This window comes from Mytilus edulis, chromosome 9, assembly GCF_963676685.1.
Source record: "Mytilus edulis chromosome 9, xbMytEdul2.2, whole genome shotgun sequence".
Classification (NCBI taxonomy): domain Eukaryota; kingdom Metazoa; phylum Mollusca; class Bivalvia; order Mytilida; family Mytilidae; genus Mytilus; species Mytilus edulis.
In genome coordinates, this window is record NC_092352.1 from 17,327,165 (window position 1) to 17,346,693 (window position 19,529).

Here is a 19,529-nt window from a genome sequence, read left to right on the forward strand (position 1 = left end):
TACCTGACATGTTTATAAACCAACACCAGGGGTTGTGTCATAATTTATGTACAATTTCCTAGGTCAAAGGTCAAGGTAAAAAATTTGGTTTCAGTTGACAACCCCATGTCCTATTGTAAAGATACAATTTTTTTACCATGTAGGTTATTCAGAGCGGGGCCTACAGAGATTGTTCTCATCTCAATGAATTCTGGATTTTCAGTCTTCTGTCATTTTCTTTTTTCGATGCTTACTCAATTGCAACTTTACTTGAAAATATGTTATCACATATTTAAAGGAAGTTTCCATCTGAATTTGAGGTCACAACATCCAAGATCAAGGACAGAGTTACTGAAAATAACTAGTAGACCCCGATTGGTGCTGAAAAGTTATTTCTCCTGGATAAATCAAATGCTACATATGGGAAGCAGTCTTACTTTAATATATAGTAACATATAATGGAAGAAGGATCCCATTTGAATTTTAGGTCAAATTGTATAAGCTCAAGGTCACAGTATCTTAGAAAAGAGTAACACCAGTGCAGACAAGTGGTTAAAGGTTATTAGCATACAAAGATATAAGGAGATTGTTATATAGTTCTAATGAGACAGTTTTTCACCAAACCAAAATTAACAAGGACATTTACAATCACAGGTCATTGAAGAACCTTTAACACTGAGCAAAACCCATACCATGTAGTAAGCTCTAAAAGGCATTTTATATAACAAAATGTAAAACAATAGAACAGAACTGTCTTATTTAAGCAATGCTTTAAAATAAATGATGACAGAGTTTCCCGAGTTTAGAAGTTTTAAGTATTTTTTTGTTTATTTTTTTATTTAATTTTGTTCAATGTTATTTTGATTTGGACAAAATTTGGTTGTTCTAGTATCATCAATTTAAAATCAACTTTATGCTTGCAGAATCATATACACAACGTAATATTGGAAATAAGATTAATGCAACAGCAACTCAACAAACACATGTTTACAAAACAAACAGAAATATCTCCAGGTCAAGATACATCTGTAACACTTTTTTACTAAATAACTAATTAGTCTTGATAAGTTGTGAATACATTCCACAGAAATACTCTGGATTCATTTTTATTCCCTGATGAGAACCAATGTTCACTGATCTCTTGGGTAAAGTTGAATCATTAACTTTAGTGTACAACCAAGTTCAAATATTATGTATGCTTGTTAGCAGCCTTTGGCAAAACCACGAAATCAAGTATCCACGAATATACAATCTTTCATCAAACTGCAAAAATTGGTACCCAAAAAATAAATAAACAAACTATCTATATACAATATTCCTACAACTGTCAATGAAAAAAAGGGTGATAGAAAAAAAATCCAATTGGCTGGCCTCTTTCTAGACCAGATTACATCTCTTTTTAGAGGCAAAAGACAGTCTTAGAATAAGTTGCTGATGTTATTCCTGTTTATTATGGAGGTTTAGTCAGCTGTTGTTATTTATATTTATCATTGATGTCTAGTCAGCTGTTGTTATTCATGTTTACCATTGATTTCTAGTCAGCTGTTGTTATTCATGTTTATCATTGATGTCCTGTCAGCTGTTATTGTTATTCATGTTCATCATTGATATCTGGTCAGCTGTTGTTGTTATTCATGTTTATCATTGATGTCTAGTCAGCTGTTGTTATTCATGTTTATAATTGATGTCTAGTCAGCTGTTATTGTTATTCATGTTTATCATTGATATCTAGTCAGCTGTTATTGTTATTCATGTTTATCATTGATGTCTAGTCAGTTGTTGTTGTTATTCATGTGTATCATTGATGTCTAGTCAGCCGTTGTTGTTTTTTTTTGTTTATCATTGGTGTTTAGTCCGCTGCTATTATCATTCATATTTATCATTGATGTCTAGTTAGCTGTTGTTGTTATTCATATTTATCATTGGTGTCTAGTCAGCTGGTGTTGTTGTTCATGTCCATCATTGGTGTATAATCAGCTGTTTTTCTTATTCATGTCCATTGTTGATGTCTAGTCAGCTGTTGTTGTAATTCATGTCCATCAATTGTTTCTAATCGACTGTTGCTGTTATTCATGTCCTTCATTGATGTCAAGTCAGCTGTTGTTGTTTTTGTTTTGTTTATCATTGGTGTCTAGTCCGCTGCTATTATTATTCATATTTATCATTGATGTCTAAACTGCTGCTGTTGTAATTCATATTCATCATTGATGTCTTGTGAGCAGTCGTTGTTATTCATGTTTATCAATGATGTCTAGTCAGCTGTTGTTGTTACTCATATTTATCATTGATGTCTAGTCAGCTGTTGTTGTTTTTGTTTTGTTTATCATTGGTGTCTAGTCCGCTGCTATTATTATTCATATTTATCATTGATGTCCAAACTGCTGCTGTTGTAATTCATATTCATCATTGATGTCTTGTGAGCAGTCGTTGTTATTCATGTTTATCATTGATGTCTAGTCAGCTGTTGTTGTTACTCATATTTATCATTGATGTCTAGTCAGCTGTTGTTGTTATTCATATTTATCATTGATGTCTAGTCAGCTGTTGTTGTTATTCATATTTATCATTGATGTCTAGTCAGATGTTGTTGCCATTCAGGTCCATCAATTGTTTCTAATCGACTGTTGCTGTTATTCATGTCCATCATTGATGTCTAGTCAGCTGTTGTTGTTTTTGTTTTGTTAATCATAGGTGTCTAGTCCGCTGCTATTATTATTCATATTTATCATTGATGTCTAGTCCGCTGCTATTATTATTCATATTTATCATTGATGTCCAAACTGCTGCTGATGTAATTCATATTCATCATTCATGTCTTGTGAGCAGTCGTTGTTATTCATGTTTATCATTGATGTCTAGTCAGCTTTTGTTGTTATTCATATTTATCATTGATGTCTAGTCAGCTGTTGTTGTTATTCATATTTTGCATTGATTTCTAGTCAGCTGTTGTTGTCATTCAGGTCCATCAATTGTTTCGAATCGACTGTTGCTGTTATTCATGTCCATCATTGATGTCTAGTCAGCTGTTGTTGTTTTTTTTTTGTTTATCATTGGTGTCTAGTCCACTGCTATTATTATTCATATTCATCATTGATGTTTGGAGCAGTCGTTGTTATTCGTGTTTATCATTGATGTCTAATTAGCTTTTGTTGTTTTTCATATTTATCATTGATGTCTAGTCAACTGTTGTAATTCATGTTTGTCATTGATGTCTAGTCAGCTGTTGTTGTTATTCATGTCCATCATTGATGCCTACCCAGCTGTTGTTGTTATTCATATTTATCATTTATCATTGATGCCTAGTCAGCTGTTGTTGTTCATGTTCATCGTTGATGTCTAGTCAGTTGTTGTTGTTATTCATGGTTATCATTGATGTCTAGTCAGATGTTGTTGTCATTCAGGTCCATCAATTGTTTCTAATCGACTGATGCTGTTATTCATGTCCATCATTGATGTCTAGTCAGCTGTTGTTGCTTTTTTTGTTTATCATTGGTGTCTAATCCGCTGCTATTATTATTCATATTTATCATTGATGTCCAAACTGTTGCTGTTGTAATTCATATTCATCATTGATGTCTTGTGAGCAATCGTTGTTATTCGTGTTTATCATTGATGTCTAGTCAGCTTTTGTTGTTATTCATGTCCATCATTGATGCCTAGCCAGCTGTTGTTGTTATTCATATTTATCATTGATGTCTAGTCAGCTGCTGTTGTTCATGTCCATCATTGATGTCTAGTCAGCTGTTGTTCTAATTCGTGCTTATCATTAATGTCTAGTCAGCTGTTGTTGTAATTTATGTTCATCATTGGTGTCTGGTCAGCTGTTTTTAGGTATTCGTGTCTATCATTGATGTCTAATCAGCTGTTGTTCTTATTCGTGTTTATCATTGATGTCTAGTCATCTGTTGTTGTTATTCATGACCATCATTGATGCCTAGCCAGCTGTTGTTGTTCGTGTCCATCATTGATGTCTAGTCAGCTGTTGTTCTAATTCGTGCTTATCATTAATGTCTAGTCAGCTGTTGTTGTAATTTATGTTCATCATTGGTGTCTGGTCAGCTGTTTTTAGGTATTCGTGTCTATCATTGATGTCTAATCAGCTGTTGTTCTAATTCGTGGTCATCATTAATGTCTAGTCAGCTGTTGTTGTAATTTATGGTCATCATTGGTGTCTGGTCAGCTGTTTTTAGGTATTCCTGTCTATCATTGATGTCTAATCAGCTGTTGTTCTTATTCGTGTTGATCATTGGTGTCTAGTCAGCTGCTGTTGTTATTCATATTCGTCATTGATGTCTAGTCAGCTGTTGTTGTAATTCGTGGTCATCATTGATGTCTAGTCAGCTGTTGTTGTAATTTATGATCATCGTTGATGTCTAGTCAGTTGCTATTATTCATGTCCATCATTGATGTCTAGTCAGCTGTTGTTCTAATTCGTGCTTATCATTTATGTCTAGTCAGCTGTTGTTGTAATTTATGTTCATCATTGGTGTCTGGTCAGCTGTTTGTAGGTATTCGTGTCTATCATTGATGTCTAATCAGCTGTTGTTCTTATTCGTGTTGATCATTGGTGTCTAGTCAGCTGTTGTTGTTATTCATATTCATCATTGATGTCTAATCAGCTGTTGTTCTAATTCGTGCTTATCATTAATGTCTAGTCAGCTGTTGTTGTAATGTATGATCATCGTTGATGTCTAGTCAGCTGTTGTTGTTATTCATATGTTTCATTGGTGTCTAGTCAGCTGTTGTTATTCGTGTCCATCATTGATATCTAGTCATGTGTTATTGTTATTCATCATTGATGTCTAGTCAGCTACTTTTGTTACTCATGTCAATCATTGGTGTCTAGTCAGCTGTTGTTGTTATTAATATTTATTATTTATGTCTTGTCAGCTGCTGTTGTTATTCATATTTATCATTGATGTCTTGTCAGCTGTCGTTATTATGCATGTCCATCATTGATGTCTAGTCAGCTGTTGTTGTCATTAATATTTATCATTGATGTCTAGTTAGCTGTTGTTGTTATTCATATTCAACATTAATGTGTTGTGAGCTGTTGTTGTTATTCATGTTTATCATTGATGTCTTATCAGCTGTTGTTGTTATTTATATTAATCATTGATGTCTAGTCAGCTGTTGTTGTTATTCATGTTTATCAATGATGTATAGTCAGCTGTTGTTGTTATTCATATGTTTCATTGATGTCTAATAAGCTGTTATTGTTATTCATGTCCATCATTGATGTCAAGTTAGCTGTTGTTGTTATTCATATGTTTCATTGGTGTCTAGTCAGCTGTTGTTATTCGTGTCCATCATTGATGTCTGTTCAGCTGTTGTTGTTATTCATATTTATCATTGATGTCTAGTCAGCTGTTTTTTATTATTAATGTTTATCATATACTTAGACTGAATAACATATAAATTTTACCGTATGATAATAGCATTAAATTGACGTAAATTCCATATTTTTCGAATTGGTGCTTAGCGGGCTGATATGAAAAGTTTATCACATGCTTCGATTGTTATCACATGCCTTTCCGTAACGTTATCACATGGCATTCCGGTAATACTCGGCTAATTCCGGAAAATACACCTCAATGCTACATTTTCAGTGAAAAACATTACAAAGTAGTGTACAAAACAATTATTTGAATACTGGAAAGTATATTGTTTAAAATAATAGAAAAAAAAAAAAAAAAAAAAAAAAAAAAAATATTTAATAAATGCATTTTTTAAGTTTTTCTGAAATATAATTTAGAAAGTTTCTTTAAAAAATTGACTTTTCCAAACAATGATTATTATGTATATTGTTGAATTATTTTTTTGTCGATTCGTCCATATTAAAATGTGTTTTTTTTTCTTCTCTCTCTGTTAAGGCATATGATAGAAAGATTTCATATTGAATGTATCAAATTTTGGGTCCGACGGCCGTGAACCTTTTTACTCTTTAAACTTCGGGAACCACGAAAATGATCAATATATTATAATGAATCTGTTATTTTTCTCTACTGTTGAAGCATATGATAAAAAGATCATAACATGTCATTTTTCATATCGCATGTATTATCAGCCCTCGGTCAATATCAGCCCTCGAGCCATGCGGCTCTTGGGCTGCTATTGAACCTAGGGCTGATAATACATGCGATATGAAAAATGCCATGTAATAATCTGATATTATCATTGATATTTAGTCAGCTGTTTTTTTTTTATTATTCATGTTTATCATTGATGTCTAGTCAGCTGTTGTTATTATTCATGTTTATCATTGATGTCTTCTCAGCTGTTGTTGTTATTCATGTTTATCATTGATATCTAGTCAGCTGTTGTTGTTATTCATGTTTATCATTGATGTCTAGTCAGCTGTTGTTGTTATTCATGTTCATCATTGATGTCTTGTCAGCTGTTGTTGTTATTCATGTTTATCATTGATATCTAGTCAGCTATTGTTGTTATTCATGTTTATCATTGAAATCTAGTCAGCTGTTGTTGTTATTCATGTCCATCATTGATGTCTAGTCAGCTGTTGTTATTCATGTTTATCATTGATGTCTTGTCAACTGTTGTTGTTATTCATGTTTATCATTGATGTCTAGTTAGCTGTTGTTGTTCAATACTTTACTCTGGCATAAATTATATAACTAATGTATAAATTAATAATTCTATTTTTCACAAATGCATGTTAACTTATGGTTACAATAAAACAAGTGATTAAATCCAAATTATATATACAAATATGCCACTGGAATAGGTCTCTTTTTTTGACAGATCAAATATATCGATGGGTTGATTTTTTCACCACAGTAATATGTCAATGGGTCAATATTCAATTTTCATATGTCGATAAGATTTGTGTATAAATGCTGTTTTATCGTTAAAAATCAAGTCAAGATGTAACAAAATAATAATATGTGATAACTAAGGAATATATGAATGGCTTATGATTTTGCCAAGAAATATGTTTATGGTGTCCTACTAAAAAGCGCCCGGGAGCGCCCGGGTGGAGAAAAAGCGCCCGGGGAAAATATATAGATATTGCATTGGCATGAGACAACTTTGTGTCGATGATATAAGTTATGCACATTGATTTTTATTTTTTTATTTTAGACATATTTTTTTTGCAAATTCAGATAATAGACATTTGTAATAAAGCACAAAAACAAGTATGAATGTTTCGATTTTAACAATAATACATGAATACGATTTCGAAAAACAGATAATAATGGATCACAGTTTATGTTGAAGCTTTATAAAATGTAAGACATCAAAAGACATGTTTTTAAAAAACGATATAAAAATGAAAAATGCAAAAAAAAACTTAAATTTCGCAGATAAATATTAATTTAATCAAAATTTAAAGAGTTACACATAATAAATCATCAAATAAAGCAGTACTATACATGAACCGTAGTTAAAACAGTTGCGAATATTAGACATCGGGCACTGATTATTTGTAAATAACGAAATATACGTTTTGACCGAGGACAATATTGTTCATGATTTTTTCTATTTAATTACTATTGTTTATAACATTTACTTTCTTACTTACTTATATACAATTTTGAAATCTAATATGTTATAGTGCAACAACACTATCTACACACTTTAGATGTATAGCATCGTACATATTCCATTTATAAATATTAAGGGAAAAAAAAATCAAAGTTTTTTTTTATTCAGGAAAACATTTGTTGTTATAAAATATTTTTATTTTATTCTCCCGGGCGCTTTTTTCCTTCCCCGGGCGCTTTTTAATAGGACCGTGTTTATGGGTCAGGATTTCACAAAAACTACAATATATGAATGGTGGTCAGTTTTTTGAAATCCCAACTGCACATCTGTACCCCCAAAACCCTATGTTGTGACCCCTCCCCCTCTTTTCCGTGATTTTACCAAACGTCTTAACTATACCAAACCGACATATGACAGTTGTTATTCATGTCCAGCTGTTTTTTTGACGACCAATGCTTTTAAATTGCGACTTGTGGTTGGAATCCTCCACCTTTTTATCCTTGGTTGGAACTCCCCCCTTTTAAAATGAGCTGTAGTTATCCCTGCTTCTCCAATCAGTGTACACATGTAGCTTATCGACATCTAACAAGCTTTTAGAGATTAAAATAAGCAGATCGCGTGATACAAGTGATTGACAATAATTTAAAAGTAATCAAAATTGACTTGGAAAGGGGGAGGGCAATTCATGCAGTCATAAACTCATCGAAAAGGTAAGGACCTCTCAGTGTCAAGTGAACACTCGACAAAATGTAGGAAATAATAGCCTGTTAAACCTATCACGGTTTGAGATATGATGTATTAATTTCCAACAATAGGTCATTTAAGGTGGTATGCCGGGGAGTCTAAAATAAAAATGATAGAATTTGTTCATACTTTGCCAAAACGTTGTATCTATTGATACATGTTGAAAAATATAATAAAAATGATAGGTCACCGCGCATTTTCTCAAGCTACAGGACGGGACAAAATGACACATTTTGTATGGATTATACAGAAAAAAACACCATTTTGTGATTAGAAACTAAACAAAATGATAGAATTGTTAAATACTTCAGGAAAAGATAGCTTTTAGACACTGCTTTGAGAATATCAAAAGAAAAGATAGGGTCACCGTACGTTTGTTCCGGCTAAAATACAAAATAGGAAAATTCCATACAGAATCCTTCAGAAAATGCACTTTTTTGGAGTTACCTCCCCTTAAAATGCCAATTTTAAAAAAAGATAAAAACAACCAAAAATAATTAACATTTACAAAAATATCAATATTTAGAAGTTATATTCTTATAAATTGGTACTTTTAAATGAAAATGTACATTAAACATCTGCATTCCTGCATCAAATTTTGCTAACTTGATGGAAAATCTGGACCTTTGATTCTCTGTTTTTTACAATCCAAGATGGAGGAAGACACCCATACCTCCTTAAGTACGGAAATATACACTTATCCTCCCCTTCTAATAGGACCATTTAGAAAATATTAGAAAAATGATTTCCGGTTCTGAATGAGGGTGGAAACCCCAAAAATGTTATCAACATCATAAAAATAGCAGTGAGATATATACAGACAAAGCTGCTCATAAATTGTCCAGTTGATTAGTTGAAATACAAAAAAAGGTGAAAAGATTTTGCATAAATAAAAATACTAGTGTAGGCCTAGATCATCACAATAGGGATAGGAAATTCATCTAGATGATCTAGGCCTACACTTATAATTATGACGTCTTGAAAGGCTATTATAATTTTTTTCTTTGTTACTTCGAAGTAAGGCGTCAAAAATAGCCTTTCAAGACGTCATAATTATTTGGACTAGGCCTACACTGAGGGGAGGACAGGGGTAAGGGAGACAGGGAGAAAGGGGGTAGGAGAAAGGAGAGGAAGGCTGGGAGAAAGGAGAAAAAGTTGGAGAAAAAAATAAAATATGAAAAAATAAAATATCTCTTTTTTCCGGTAAATTAAAAAAAATAAAATAAGGAGAAGAGGGGTAGGAGAAAGGAGAAGAGGGGTGGGAGAAGGGAGAAGGGTACCCCCTGTCCTCCCCCTCTACACTGAGTCTTTACAATTTTACAAGTTAGTGTAATAGTCCCAGCAATTTTTCCACCAATATGGACATTCTGCATTCTTGCAAACAATTCTTAATAAATTAACAAATGTAATAAAAAAATTATTATTTTTTTAATTTAACTTCCTTGTATATAGACAAACGATTGTACATATGTCACCCATCATCTCACACAGAACAATTGATTTTAACTTGAGTGTGTTGCTTAAGCATGTTTGATTAGTTTACCTTCCCTTTTCAGGATTTGTTTAAATTATATTAAAATTGTAAAGACTAAGGAAAATTCTATCAACAACCAACAAAAACAATAAATATCGCAACACCTGTAACAATGAGACAACAACCCAACAAACACAATAAACCAAGACGTCTTTCGGTCATCATTTCTTCAAAAATTAATATTCAATTAATCCTGACTAATGTCTATGCAATATATATTTAACCAAGGATTTGTATAATAATAATTAGTCCAAATAATTATGACGTCTTGAAAGGCTAGACGAAGTAAGGCGTCAAAGAAAAAAATTATAATAGCCTTTCAAGACGTCATAATTATTTGGACTAAATAATAATAATAATGATAATAATTCTTTATTTAAAGAGGGTTACACAGTTAGCTATAAAGCTAATCTTCCCTGAGCCCCTCATGAAATACAATGAAATATAACAAACAATTACAAAATATCAAACAAACACACATTCATACATGAATAATGAAATAAAAAATGTTAAGAAATATACAATTTTCAAAACAGGTAAATAAAGACATCAGTAGTATATACCGCTGTTCAAAACTCATAAATCCATGGACAAAAAACAAAATCCGGGTAACAAACTAAAACTGAGGGAAACGCATTAAATATAAGAGGAGAACAACTACACAACATTAAAATGTAACACACACAGAAACGGACTAAGCATTAAACAAAATCCTATGAGAATGACAAATATAACATCAAAACCAAATACATGAATTTGGGATAGATAAGTTAAAAGTAAAAGTTACAAAATAATGTCAAATTCATAAATGACATATAGTATTGGCATCAACAATATCATAAGTTTGAGTAAGTGTGTGAAAATTATTATGAGTCTGAAAAATTTAAAAGAACATTTCTTGGGATAAAAATATATGACTGATATTTAATTAAAACAATCTTTTAGATGTTTTAAGAGATACATGTTCCAAGTTACTTTAAATATGGTAAATGATATGAATTTCTTTTTCTTTATTTTTAGAAACCATGTCCATACGAAGTTGTATGCAGGTATGCTGCTCACCAAATACTGTATCTAAGTTTATAAGATTCTTTCCAAAGTTTGCTGCTTTGTTCCTTATTTTACATGTTATCCTTCTTATCCTAACCAGTGAGTATTCATGGTATTTATTGTTATCAAATTTGAAAAACACAAATTTCAAGAATAATGATTTGAATTTTTTTTAATATTTATTTGTACATCTCAACCATCAGCTTCGAAGAGGAGGCCATATTATACATTTAGATACCATTTTATAATAGTTTGCACACTGATCATTTCTTAGATATAAGATGACTTGCATTGATCCAAAGTTTCAAAATAATGTATAGATCTAAAAGAGCCTGTTAAGTTCCTGCCAAGAGAATTTAAGCCCCACCATCATGTACATTGTACTTGTTTGCCATTGATTGTGAACAAAATCTTTACTAACAGTAGTAAAGTGAATGTTTTAAAAGGAATGAAAATGTTATAAAACTAAAGTGCATTACAACACTTATACCATATAAACTACCCTAATATTAATGACAAATTATAATTCAAAGCTTTTGAAAAATTACTATCAACAACTCATTGGGCTGATCTCTAGTTATTGAAATTACTAAAATACCATAAAACAAATTGAAGTCAGCCCACACTGAGCATGTCAGTTAAGATGAACATTTGTTTTTGGACACAACAATACCAGAAACAAAACAACATTATACTATACAATGTACAATGGACAGCTATTTGTCTGCCATAACTGGACATAAAAAAAATTCCTGTAAAATTTTGAGGCTATAAGAGAAAATTTCTGATACAACAAATAACAATGTTGTGTGACATCAAATTACTAGTTCAAGTGTCTCAGATTCTAAAATAGCGAAATTTCCATCCCAACAGAAAATGATAATATTAGGAACTTCAGAAGAATGTTTTATGCCAACTGTGACAATGCATTGAGAGTATTTAAAACAGGTCATTTCAAAATCCAATGCATCAAATTGGATATGAGAAAAGAACACATTTGGAATTGGAAAATATTTCTCAAGTCTGACATCAGTTTTCTTATGGTGACCATAAAACCTTCAGTGATGATGAGTTTTGTCTGAATATAACCTGACTTTTATAAATTGTGACTTGGATGGAGTTGTCTCATTGGCACTCCTACCACATATTCCTACATATAATTGATGCAGTATTTCTGCTCTGCCAGGGAAGTAGCTTTATTTGATTCAAGCTTTTAACATAATAGCATCATAGTTGCGCTGCTGCCCTTGCGAAGATATTCCCAGGATATCTCAGGGTAATCTTGAGATATCCTGATCCTGAGATAGGGGTAATAGTAGCAATGCAATACTAATTTTTCCATCTACATGCAAACAATTTTTATGTTTATCCTTATTTGATGCATAGATATTAATTTTTCAGCTTTATCAGTGGTAATGGTTTATACTGAGGTAAATGACACTTGATATTGGTTGTGGATTTCTAAAAATCTTCACATTTTAATTTTTATTTGACGGAAATTTCCCCCATAAATAGTAGTTATGTATAAATTGTAGTTATAGCAAATATTTATCAAAAGAGTGTTTTATTGAACTAAGCCATATAGAAATCAACCTTGCATATTGCTGTAAGAATATGTTTTGTACTGGTGTTTTAAGTATCAAACAGAATGGTTAAAAGGAGATAGATCTGTCTTATTTCTAATAGAGATACCAGAATGTCTGTGAATTAGATATTTAAAAATGTTGCTTGTTTATGTCAGAATTTATTTCTACTGCATGATCAACTTTCAACACTCATTTTGTTCAACTAATAGACCTTATATGTGTTTGCTTAGAGTATCTTATAGGCGGGTTTTAAATACATATAGAGCCTAGATGGTCGAGTGGTCTAGGGTAGGGCAAACTGCAAGGCGATTTGGTACCACAATATCTCAGTAGCATGAGTTCGAATCCCTTCCAGTGAAGAAACAGATCTAACATTGCTGTGCTGATATTTAGATGAATTATATATATATATATACACACCAGTATATATATGTTGTGAACAGTAAAACTTTCTTCTTAATTAAAATAGTTTAAGATATCAATTTACTCCTTTGGCATGGAAATGGAATGTTGTCTTGATTATAGCTTAAAGAGTACAAATGAACTGATAATACTATTTTAAAAACTCAATTTAAACTCAATTTAAATAGGGAAGAAGTTTATAAATTATGTCATTTACAAAGTTTTTTAAGGGTTGATTTCAAACTGGCATATTTTTTACAAGTTTACCATAGCTTAACCTCAACTTCTACTAATACCATGTATTTTTCACAGAATTAGATTACTATGCACATATATTTTTAGCATTTCCATATGCATTGATGTCCTCAATATGTACTGCTCTACTAACCAAGATGTTTTAACCTGATTTGTTGTTGTTAATCTTCTTCAATATGTATGTCTGCACTAAAATGTCATCAACATAATTCATGAAATATGGTTCAATTTCCCTTAAGAAAATATGTGGTGTACAACATTATGACATAAGGTCATGAACTTTGACCTCAAGATCAATTTTTATTAAGATTTGAGGTAACTTTACCAGGGGCGGATCCAGCCATTTTAAAAAGGGGGGTTCCCAACCCAGGACAAAGGGGGGGAGGGGGTTCCAACTATATGTCCCCATTCAAATGCATTGATCGGCCAAAATAAAGTGGGGGTTCCAACCCCAGGAACCCCCCCCCCCCTGGATCCGCCAATGCTTTACTGACACGAGAATAAGTTGTGAACCTAAATGTGTCCAAAACTATTTTATTTGACAATTCATATTTAGCATGATTGACCATAATATCAAAAGTTTTAAATTAACCTGATTGACATATAACCTTGATCTAGCTTAGACGATAAAGCTGTAATTATTGAATTCTAGTTCAGACCTTAAAACTCTGATATCTTTTAAGTATTTTTAAGGTAGATTTATGATATTTGACCTGTTAGTTAACCACTTTATTACTCTGTGTCTTGTACCACCCTGACTTACATATGACCTTGACATTTGACTTAAGTGTAAAGTTATTAATGTTTTGGCAATTCTGAGTTTAAAGTCATAACTTTGTTATCTTGAAAAATAAGAATTTTTAAGCTTTAACATTCTGTAATAGTCACCGTGATGCAAATTCATCAACTGCAGAGGATTCCTTTACTTTTGTGGGTACCAACTTTCATGGATTGAGGAAAACTTGCATTTTTGTGGATATTTTATTTCCTGTTTTTGCCAAATTTGGTCTGCTTACATGCCAATCATATGTAATTCGTTGAATATTTCAATTTGTGGTTCCCCTGTAACTTCCATATCCACAAAAATTGGTAACCAAAGTATGAATAATGAATTGACAGTTATAGTTGAGAGAAATACAGTCAAATGTTTTTACTTGCTGCTTCTTCATCATGACTTTTATTTGACAGTGACCTGTACAAATCACTTAACATTCCTAAATTATTTGAGGTGGATAACTTTCCTGCCGTTTTCATGGAGTTTTTCAAACACAGATCTAAGGAGGTGTCAGACCACCAATTACTCCCTCAAATTTAGAATGTATGTAAAAGTAGACCTACTCTGACACAAAATAGTGCGTTTGATGTCCTTGTTTACCTAAACTAACCAACAAATTTGCAGAAATGAAACTTTTGGTGAAAGAGAAATATATTTATACCATTTTATGCCAAAATTTACTTGTCTATGAGTTTGCATTAAAAATTTAAGATTAATGCGCTCCACAGTATACTAATTTAAGATTTCCAGAAAACCAGGGGCTATTTTTGGAGTACCTCTTTTTGAAGGTCAGTTTTTTTCTTAGAAGGCTTTAAATGTATGTTGAAAATTGGCATGCAGAAAGCTGATACATGTACAATTCAGGTTATACCTGGTTTCTATGAAGTCAAACTTAAGGTAAAATATTTAGAAAGCTGTGAAAATTGCAAAATTTGGTTGAACAGATAGGGATATTTAATTGGTGGTCTGAGGATGTTTATACCTATAGTTTATATAGACTTTGGTAATAAAGATATATATATCTCTCATTAATGGGGGATGGAAGAAGATCCCTGAAAGGGGATTATTGTCCTCCCTACAGAAGGTTTTAAATATACATGTATGCTTTTGTTGATTAAAAATTAGTTCTATATATTTATCCTTTCTAATGTCTGTTTATAATATGATTTTTTATCAAAAGCATGTTTTCAAATGGCCATATAATTTATATGCATGCTTTTGTTGAGTGGTATTTTTTTACTGATTGCTTTTTTTTTTTACATATATATTGTTAATACTATTCTGGCTTACAGTTTTTTTTAATGTCAACAATGCATCTTTTTTTAGACAAAGATGGCAACTTTTACTCTTCTTGCGTAAATATAATAGCTTAGTAATTACAACTTAGGAGAATGAATACTCAAAATATTATGGACTCTTTAAATATAATAAGACTTATATTATTATTTTTTGCCAATATATTAAAAACTGTATATTACAGGTTTGAATAAAACGCACAAAGATAAGAAGGAAAATGGAAAAGAAAACATAGATCTACAGGATTCAATTGATGCTATGCAAAGAGATGACATGCTAGCTTCCAAAAATATACAAGGAGGTACTGTTACAATTCAAGAATAGTCTCTACTTTTGCTTTGCCATAACTATCCCCAAACCTTGTAGTCAATGACAGAATCTGAAAATGAGAGCTCCAGTACTATTGCATATACTGTCTGTATGTTAGAGGGGCATTATAGCTAAGAGATGTAAATTATATCTGAGTGAGGGCCAGATGTTAAAGTTTGGTATCTCTTTTCTTTGCTTTATGTAAACACAAACTTTGAATTCTATGTTAGTTATATTAAATGCCATAAAGGATATAAATGATACTTATTTTCCTGTAGCTAATCACTATAGTATTTGTTGAAATGTCTACATAGTAAGTACTAATTAACATATTTGTTATTTCTAAGAATACAGCAAGGTTATATTCCAGCTCATATTTAAAATGCCTTAACTACATATGTACTTCTTAAATTTAACTGTCTAAATGGCCTCAACAAGTGCATGTATTATGTTGTAAAAAGAAATAATATTGGGTCTCTGTAAAAGAGGCAATGGCCCAGCTTTCAAACACATGGACAAAAAGGCTAAGGAATATCACTTTGTAAGCACTGCTTAAATTACCTGTATTTTATTTATATGAAATTGAGTTTAAGTTTGGCTTATATCTTGTAGATGATGTGCTTCTGAAAAGAGAAATAAAAGATCCAAGATTACGAAAGAAAAAGAAAAGAATAAAGAGACAAGAAAATGGTTTCCAGTAATACATATGTGATATTCTATTTACAGGAGCTTTAAACTATGTTATTGTTAAAAATCACAGCTTTAAAGGGGCACTCACTGTCAAATTTGTGGTCACCGATTTGACTCAAATTCTCATATTTGATTTATAATAATGTAAAACATTTATCCTAACTACCAAAAGTCTAAAATAAACTGTTTACAGAGCATGGGGTAGATAATATGAAGGTTTGTTTCATGTGTATTTTAGTCCAGACGCCATCTAATTAACTATTGCTTTGACCTCAGATGATCATATAAGCGATGTAAACATAAATAAAGATATGAATAGATTAAACCAACACGTGCAATAGGATTTATTTAGGTCTGTTTGAGTTTATTTTATAGATTAAAAATATATGTTTCTTATTGTTTTTAACCGTATAAGAGTGATTTTATATGAATCGAATCAGTAATCAAATGGTTTACCGTAGTTTCACTTTCATTGTTGACATTCTTTTTCTTAAATAACCAGTACACGTACAATGCATGTGTTGTCAATCTCTAGCAAGGGATTAAATTGAAGTTCACATGAATACGGATGTAATGAGGTCAACTAATTCACTTGCAAGTGAATGAGTAATTATCAATGTTTCTTAGCTTAATTTGACAAAATTGAACCATTTTGGATGCTAAAAGCGAATTATTATTTCACTATTTCACTTTCATTATTGATTGAACATCAAAAAATCTTACTTTAGTCTTTTATATATCTCGTAGCTAGTGCCCCTTTAAAAAACATTGAATTTTTTACAGTTTTTTTCCTTGAGAAATCAAAACCATGTATTATGACATAAATTACTATTGACTGTTTATTGAAAGTTTACATTGCAGGAATCAAATGAAAGTAGTCTTACACAATCAATCTTTTGCATTGGCATTATTTATAAAGCATTCAAGTTCAAGAATGTTGATTTTTTTTTTGCTTACAACTAATTTCCTAATGCTTGGAGAGTAAAACTTTGATTGGCTTGCTTGCTTTGTTTGTATAATTGTTTATTCAAGCATTGTAATGAAGATTGACATTTCCAAACAATATATAATCAAATCAAATCAAATATTTTATTATAGTCTCACCTCTCTACATGTACAGTACAAACATGAATACAATATATACAACATGTTTTAATTAAAAGTACAAAACAATCTTAAAAACATTCGAGAGCCACTCTCAAAAGAGTTATGAGAGACTTTTACATAAAAAAAAAGGACAGCTCGATAAAAATACAAAACATTTTTTATCTATATAAAACATTCTTCCTTTGACATAGTTAAACCTGTATATATCATATTTAAATTTAATTATATAATTGTGCAGTATACAAACAAAGCAAGCAAGCTAACCAAAGTCTTCCTCTACATGGATTAGGAAATTAGCTGTAAGTACTTTGATTATACTGGTGTCGTTAAATCATTGTGTGAATACTCTGTATTTGTTTATTTATAGTTTTTAACGCAAGAATCTAATTTTGTTTGCAATTATTTCCTTGATACAACATTACCGGTGTTAATCATTGTTTTATTTATATTGTTTTATTATAATGTTCAGTTGCTTTTTTTACCTGATTTTTATTGTACAATCATTTATACATCTTTTGTTATTCCGCAGATTGTGATTCAAAGGGTAAAGGGTAAAGGTTAAGTGTTCATTAAACTAGTTGTCGGGGAATCAGGAGCCCCATCATTGGTTGTGTTAAGTTATATCATATTTTTGATAGTTTCTGTTAAATTTTTATTGTAAGGACCAGGGGTAACTTAAAGCTTGACATACTTTATACACTCTTGTCTATTTTTGAACACTATATTTTAATCTTAAGATGTCTTTTGTTGATGTTTTTGTGTTTCTGGAAAGTGTTTTTTTTCTCATTAATATATACTCCACATATTCTTTAATAATGCATGTCTCATCCAGTTTAAGATTTTATGGCCAACATACATGAATTAAGCCATGTTAGCAGTTAATGTCAGGTCTGAAAGTTATTGGTAAACCCATTACCTTATTTAAAAGTTGTGATGGGCGAGAACATAGGCTAATGACTAATTGACTAGCATCCTATGAAGGGGGAGGGGAGATTTAAAGCTTAAAGGAACTGTAACTCTGCAGATGAATCAAATTGTCAAATATTTCTTATAGACAATAAATCAGATGCGCAAGTTCTGTCAAAGTAAATGGACTGGAATGATTTTTTTTTAAAAGTAAACTAAATATAAAGAGGTAATGATGGGTAGAATTAAAAACTTAAGCTTGGAACACCTCACCTTAGGAGGTTTCTGTAAGGCTTTTATATTAAAGATGGTCATTAAACCCTTATGACTAACTCTTAACACAGATATATACAGGAGGTGTAGACTTTTGTTCTTCTGTTATCTATGAGTACCTTTAGAAGGAACCTCCTCTTCTAACAATCTGTATCTAACTGTTCTGTCACAGTGCAACGACAAAGTAATGCAATGTTAAATTATTCTAGTGTGTTAAAGCAATTGTTTTTTAAGAATTAAAGAAATGCTAAGAACAATACATAAACCTGTTATTGGTCTATTGATAAGCTAAGATACTTAGTAGCTGCTAAAGAAATTTTTGAAAGGCTGTCCAAGGCATAAAATGGGTTCAAAATTATTTTTCTAATTTGTTGAGAAAGGAGAGTTTTATACGCTACTTTAAGGACCACTAGCTGATAGAGGAAATAAGATTCAGTATGCAATATGTTCAATGTTCAATAAGGCAGAAACCTTAACATTTTTATGTGACAAATGTATTTTCTTTTGTATAATATACATTTCTTTTGTATGTTACTAATAAAATTGAGAATGGAAATGGGGAATGTGTCAAAGAGACAACAACCCGACCATAGAAAAAACAACAGCTTACTAATGAATAATAAAGCAAATGCTAACATAGATTTAATATTTTGCAGTAATATTTAGAATTGATCATTTGTTAGATAGTTGAGTTTTGTACATTGTTGTATTCTTTGTTCTCAAATGTCTATCATTAAAATAATTTCAGAGAGTTAATAAATATGGATTCAGCAACCAAAATTAAGATGGTGTATCAGTAGCACAGATCCCCTAGATAGACTAAAATTGAGTGAATGTACCTGACATTTCAATAATAAGATATCAATTTTGGAATGCAATAACATATGTCTGACCTAGAACTTGTTTTGCCCCTGTGGCAAAATGTCATTGGACATTATAATTTACCCCTGTCACTCCATTTGTCCGTCCTGATAAAGATACATGGTTTTCTGACTATCCTTTCATTAAGTTTTTGAGCTACAGCCTTAATATTTTGTAGGATATTTCTACATGTAATAGAGATGTAAATAAAATTTAGAATGGAAATGGGGAATATGTCAAAGAGACAACAACCCAA

General features: G+C 31.3%; 1 protein-coding gene across 2 annotated transcripts; it reads left to right on the forward strand.

Annotated features, from left to right (window-relative positions):
- Positions 1-8,950: 8,950 nt before the first annotated feature.
- LOC139487721 (uncharacterized) lies at positions 8,951-19,192 on the forward strand. Of its 2 annotated transcripts, XR_011655871.1 has the most exons (5): positions 8,965-9,099; positions 10,784-10,912; positions 12,215-12,243; positions 15,312-15,428; positions 16,049-19,192. XR_011655871.1 is itself a non-coding variant. In XM_071272751.1 (4 exons), the coding sequence occupies exons 2-4, from the start codon at positions 10,789-10,791 to the stop codon at positions 16,135-16,137; spliced, it is 330 nt and encodes a 109-aa protein (XP_071128852.1). In that variant the 5' UTR covers positions 8,951-9,099; positions 10,784-10,788; the 3' UTR covers positions 16,138-19,192. The 2 variants fall into 2 exon arrangements, 1 of the variants encoding a protein (XP_071128852.1); XM_071272751.1 differs by lacking the exon at positions 12,215-12,243 and having other exon boundaries at positions 8,951-9,099.
- The last annotated feature ends 337 nt before the right edge of the window (positions 19,193-19,529 follow it).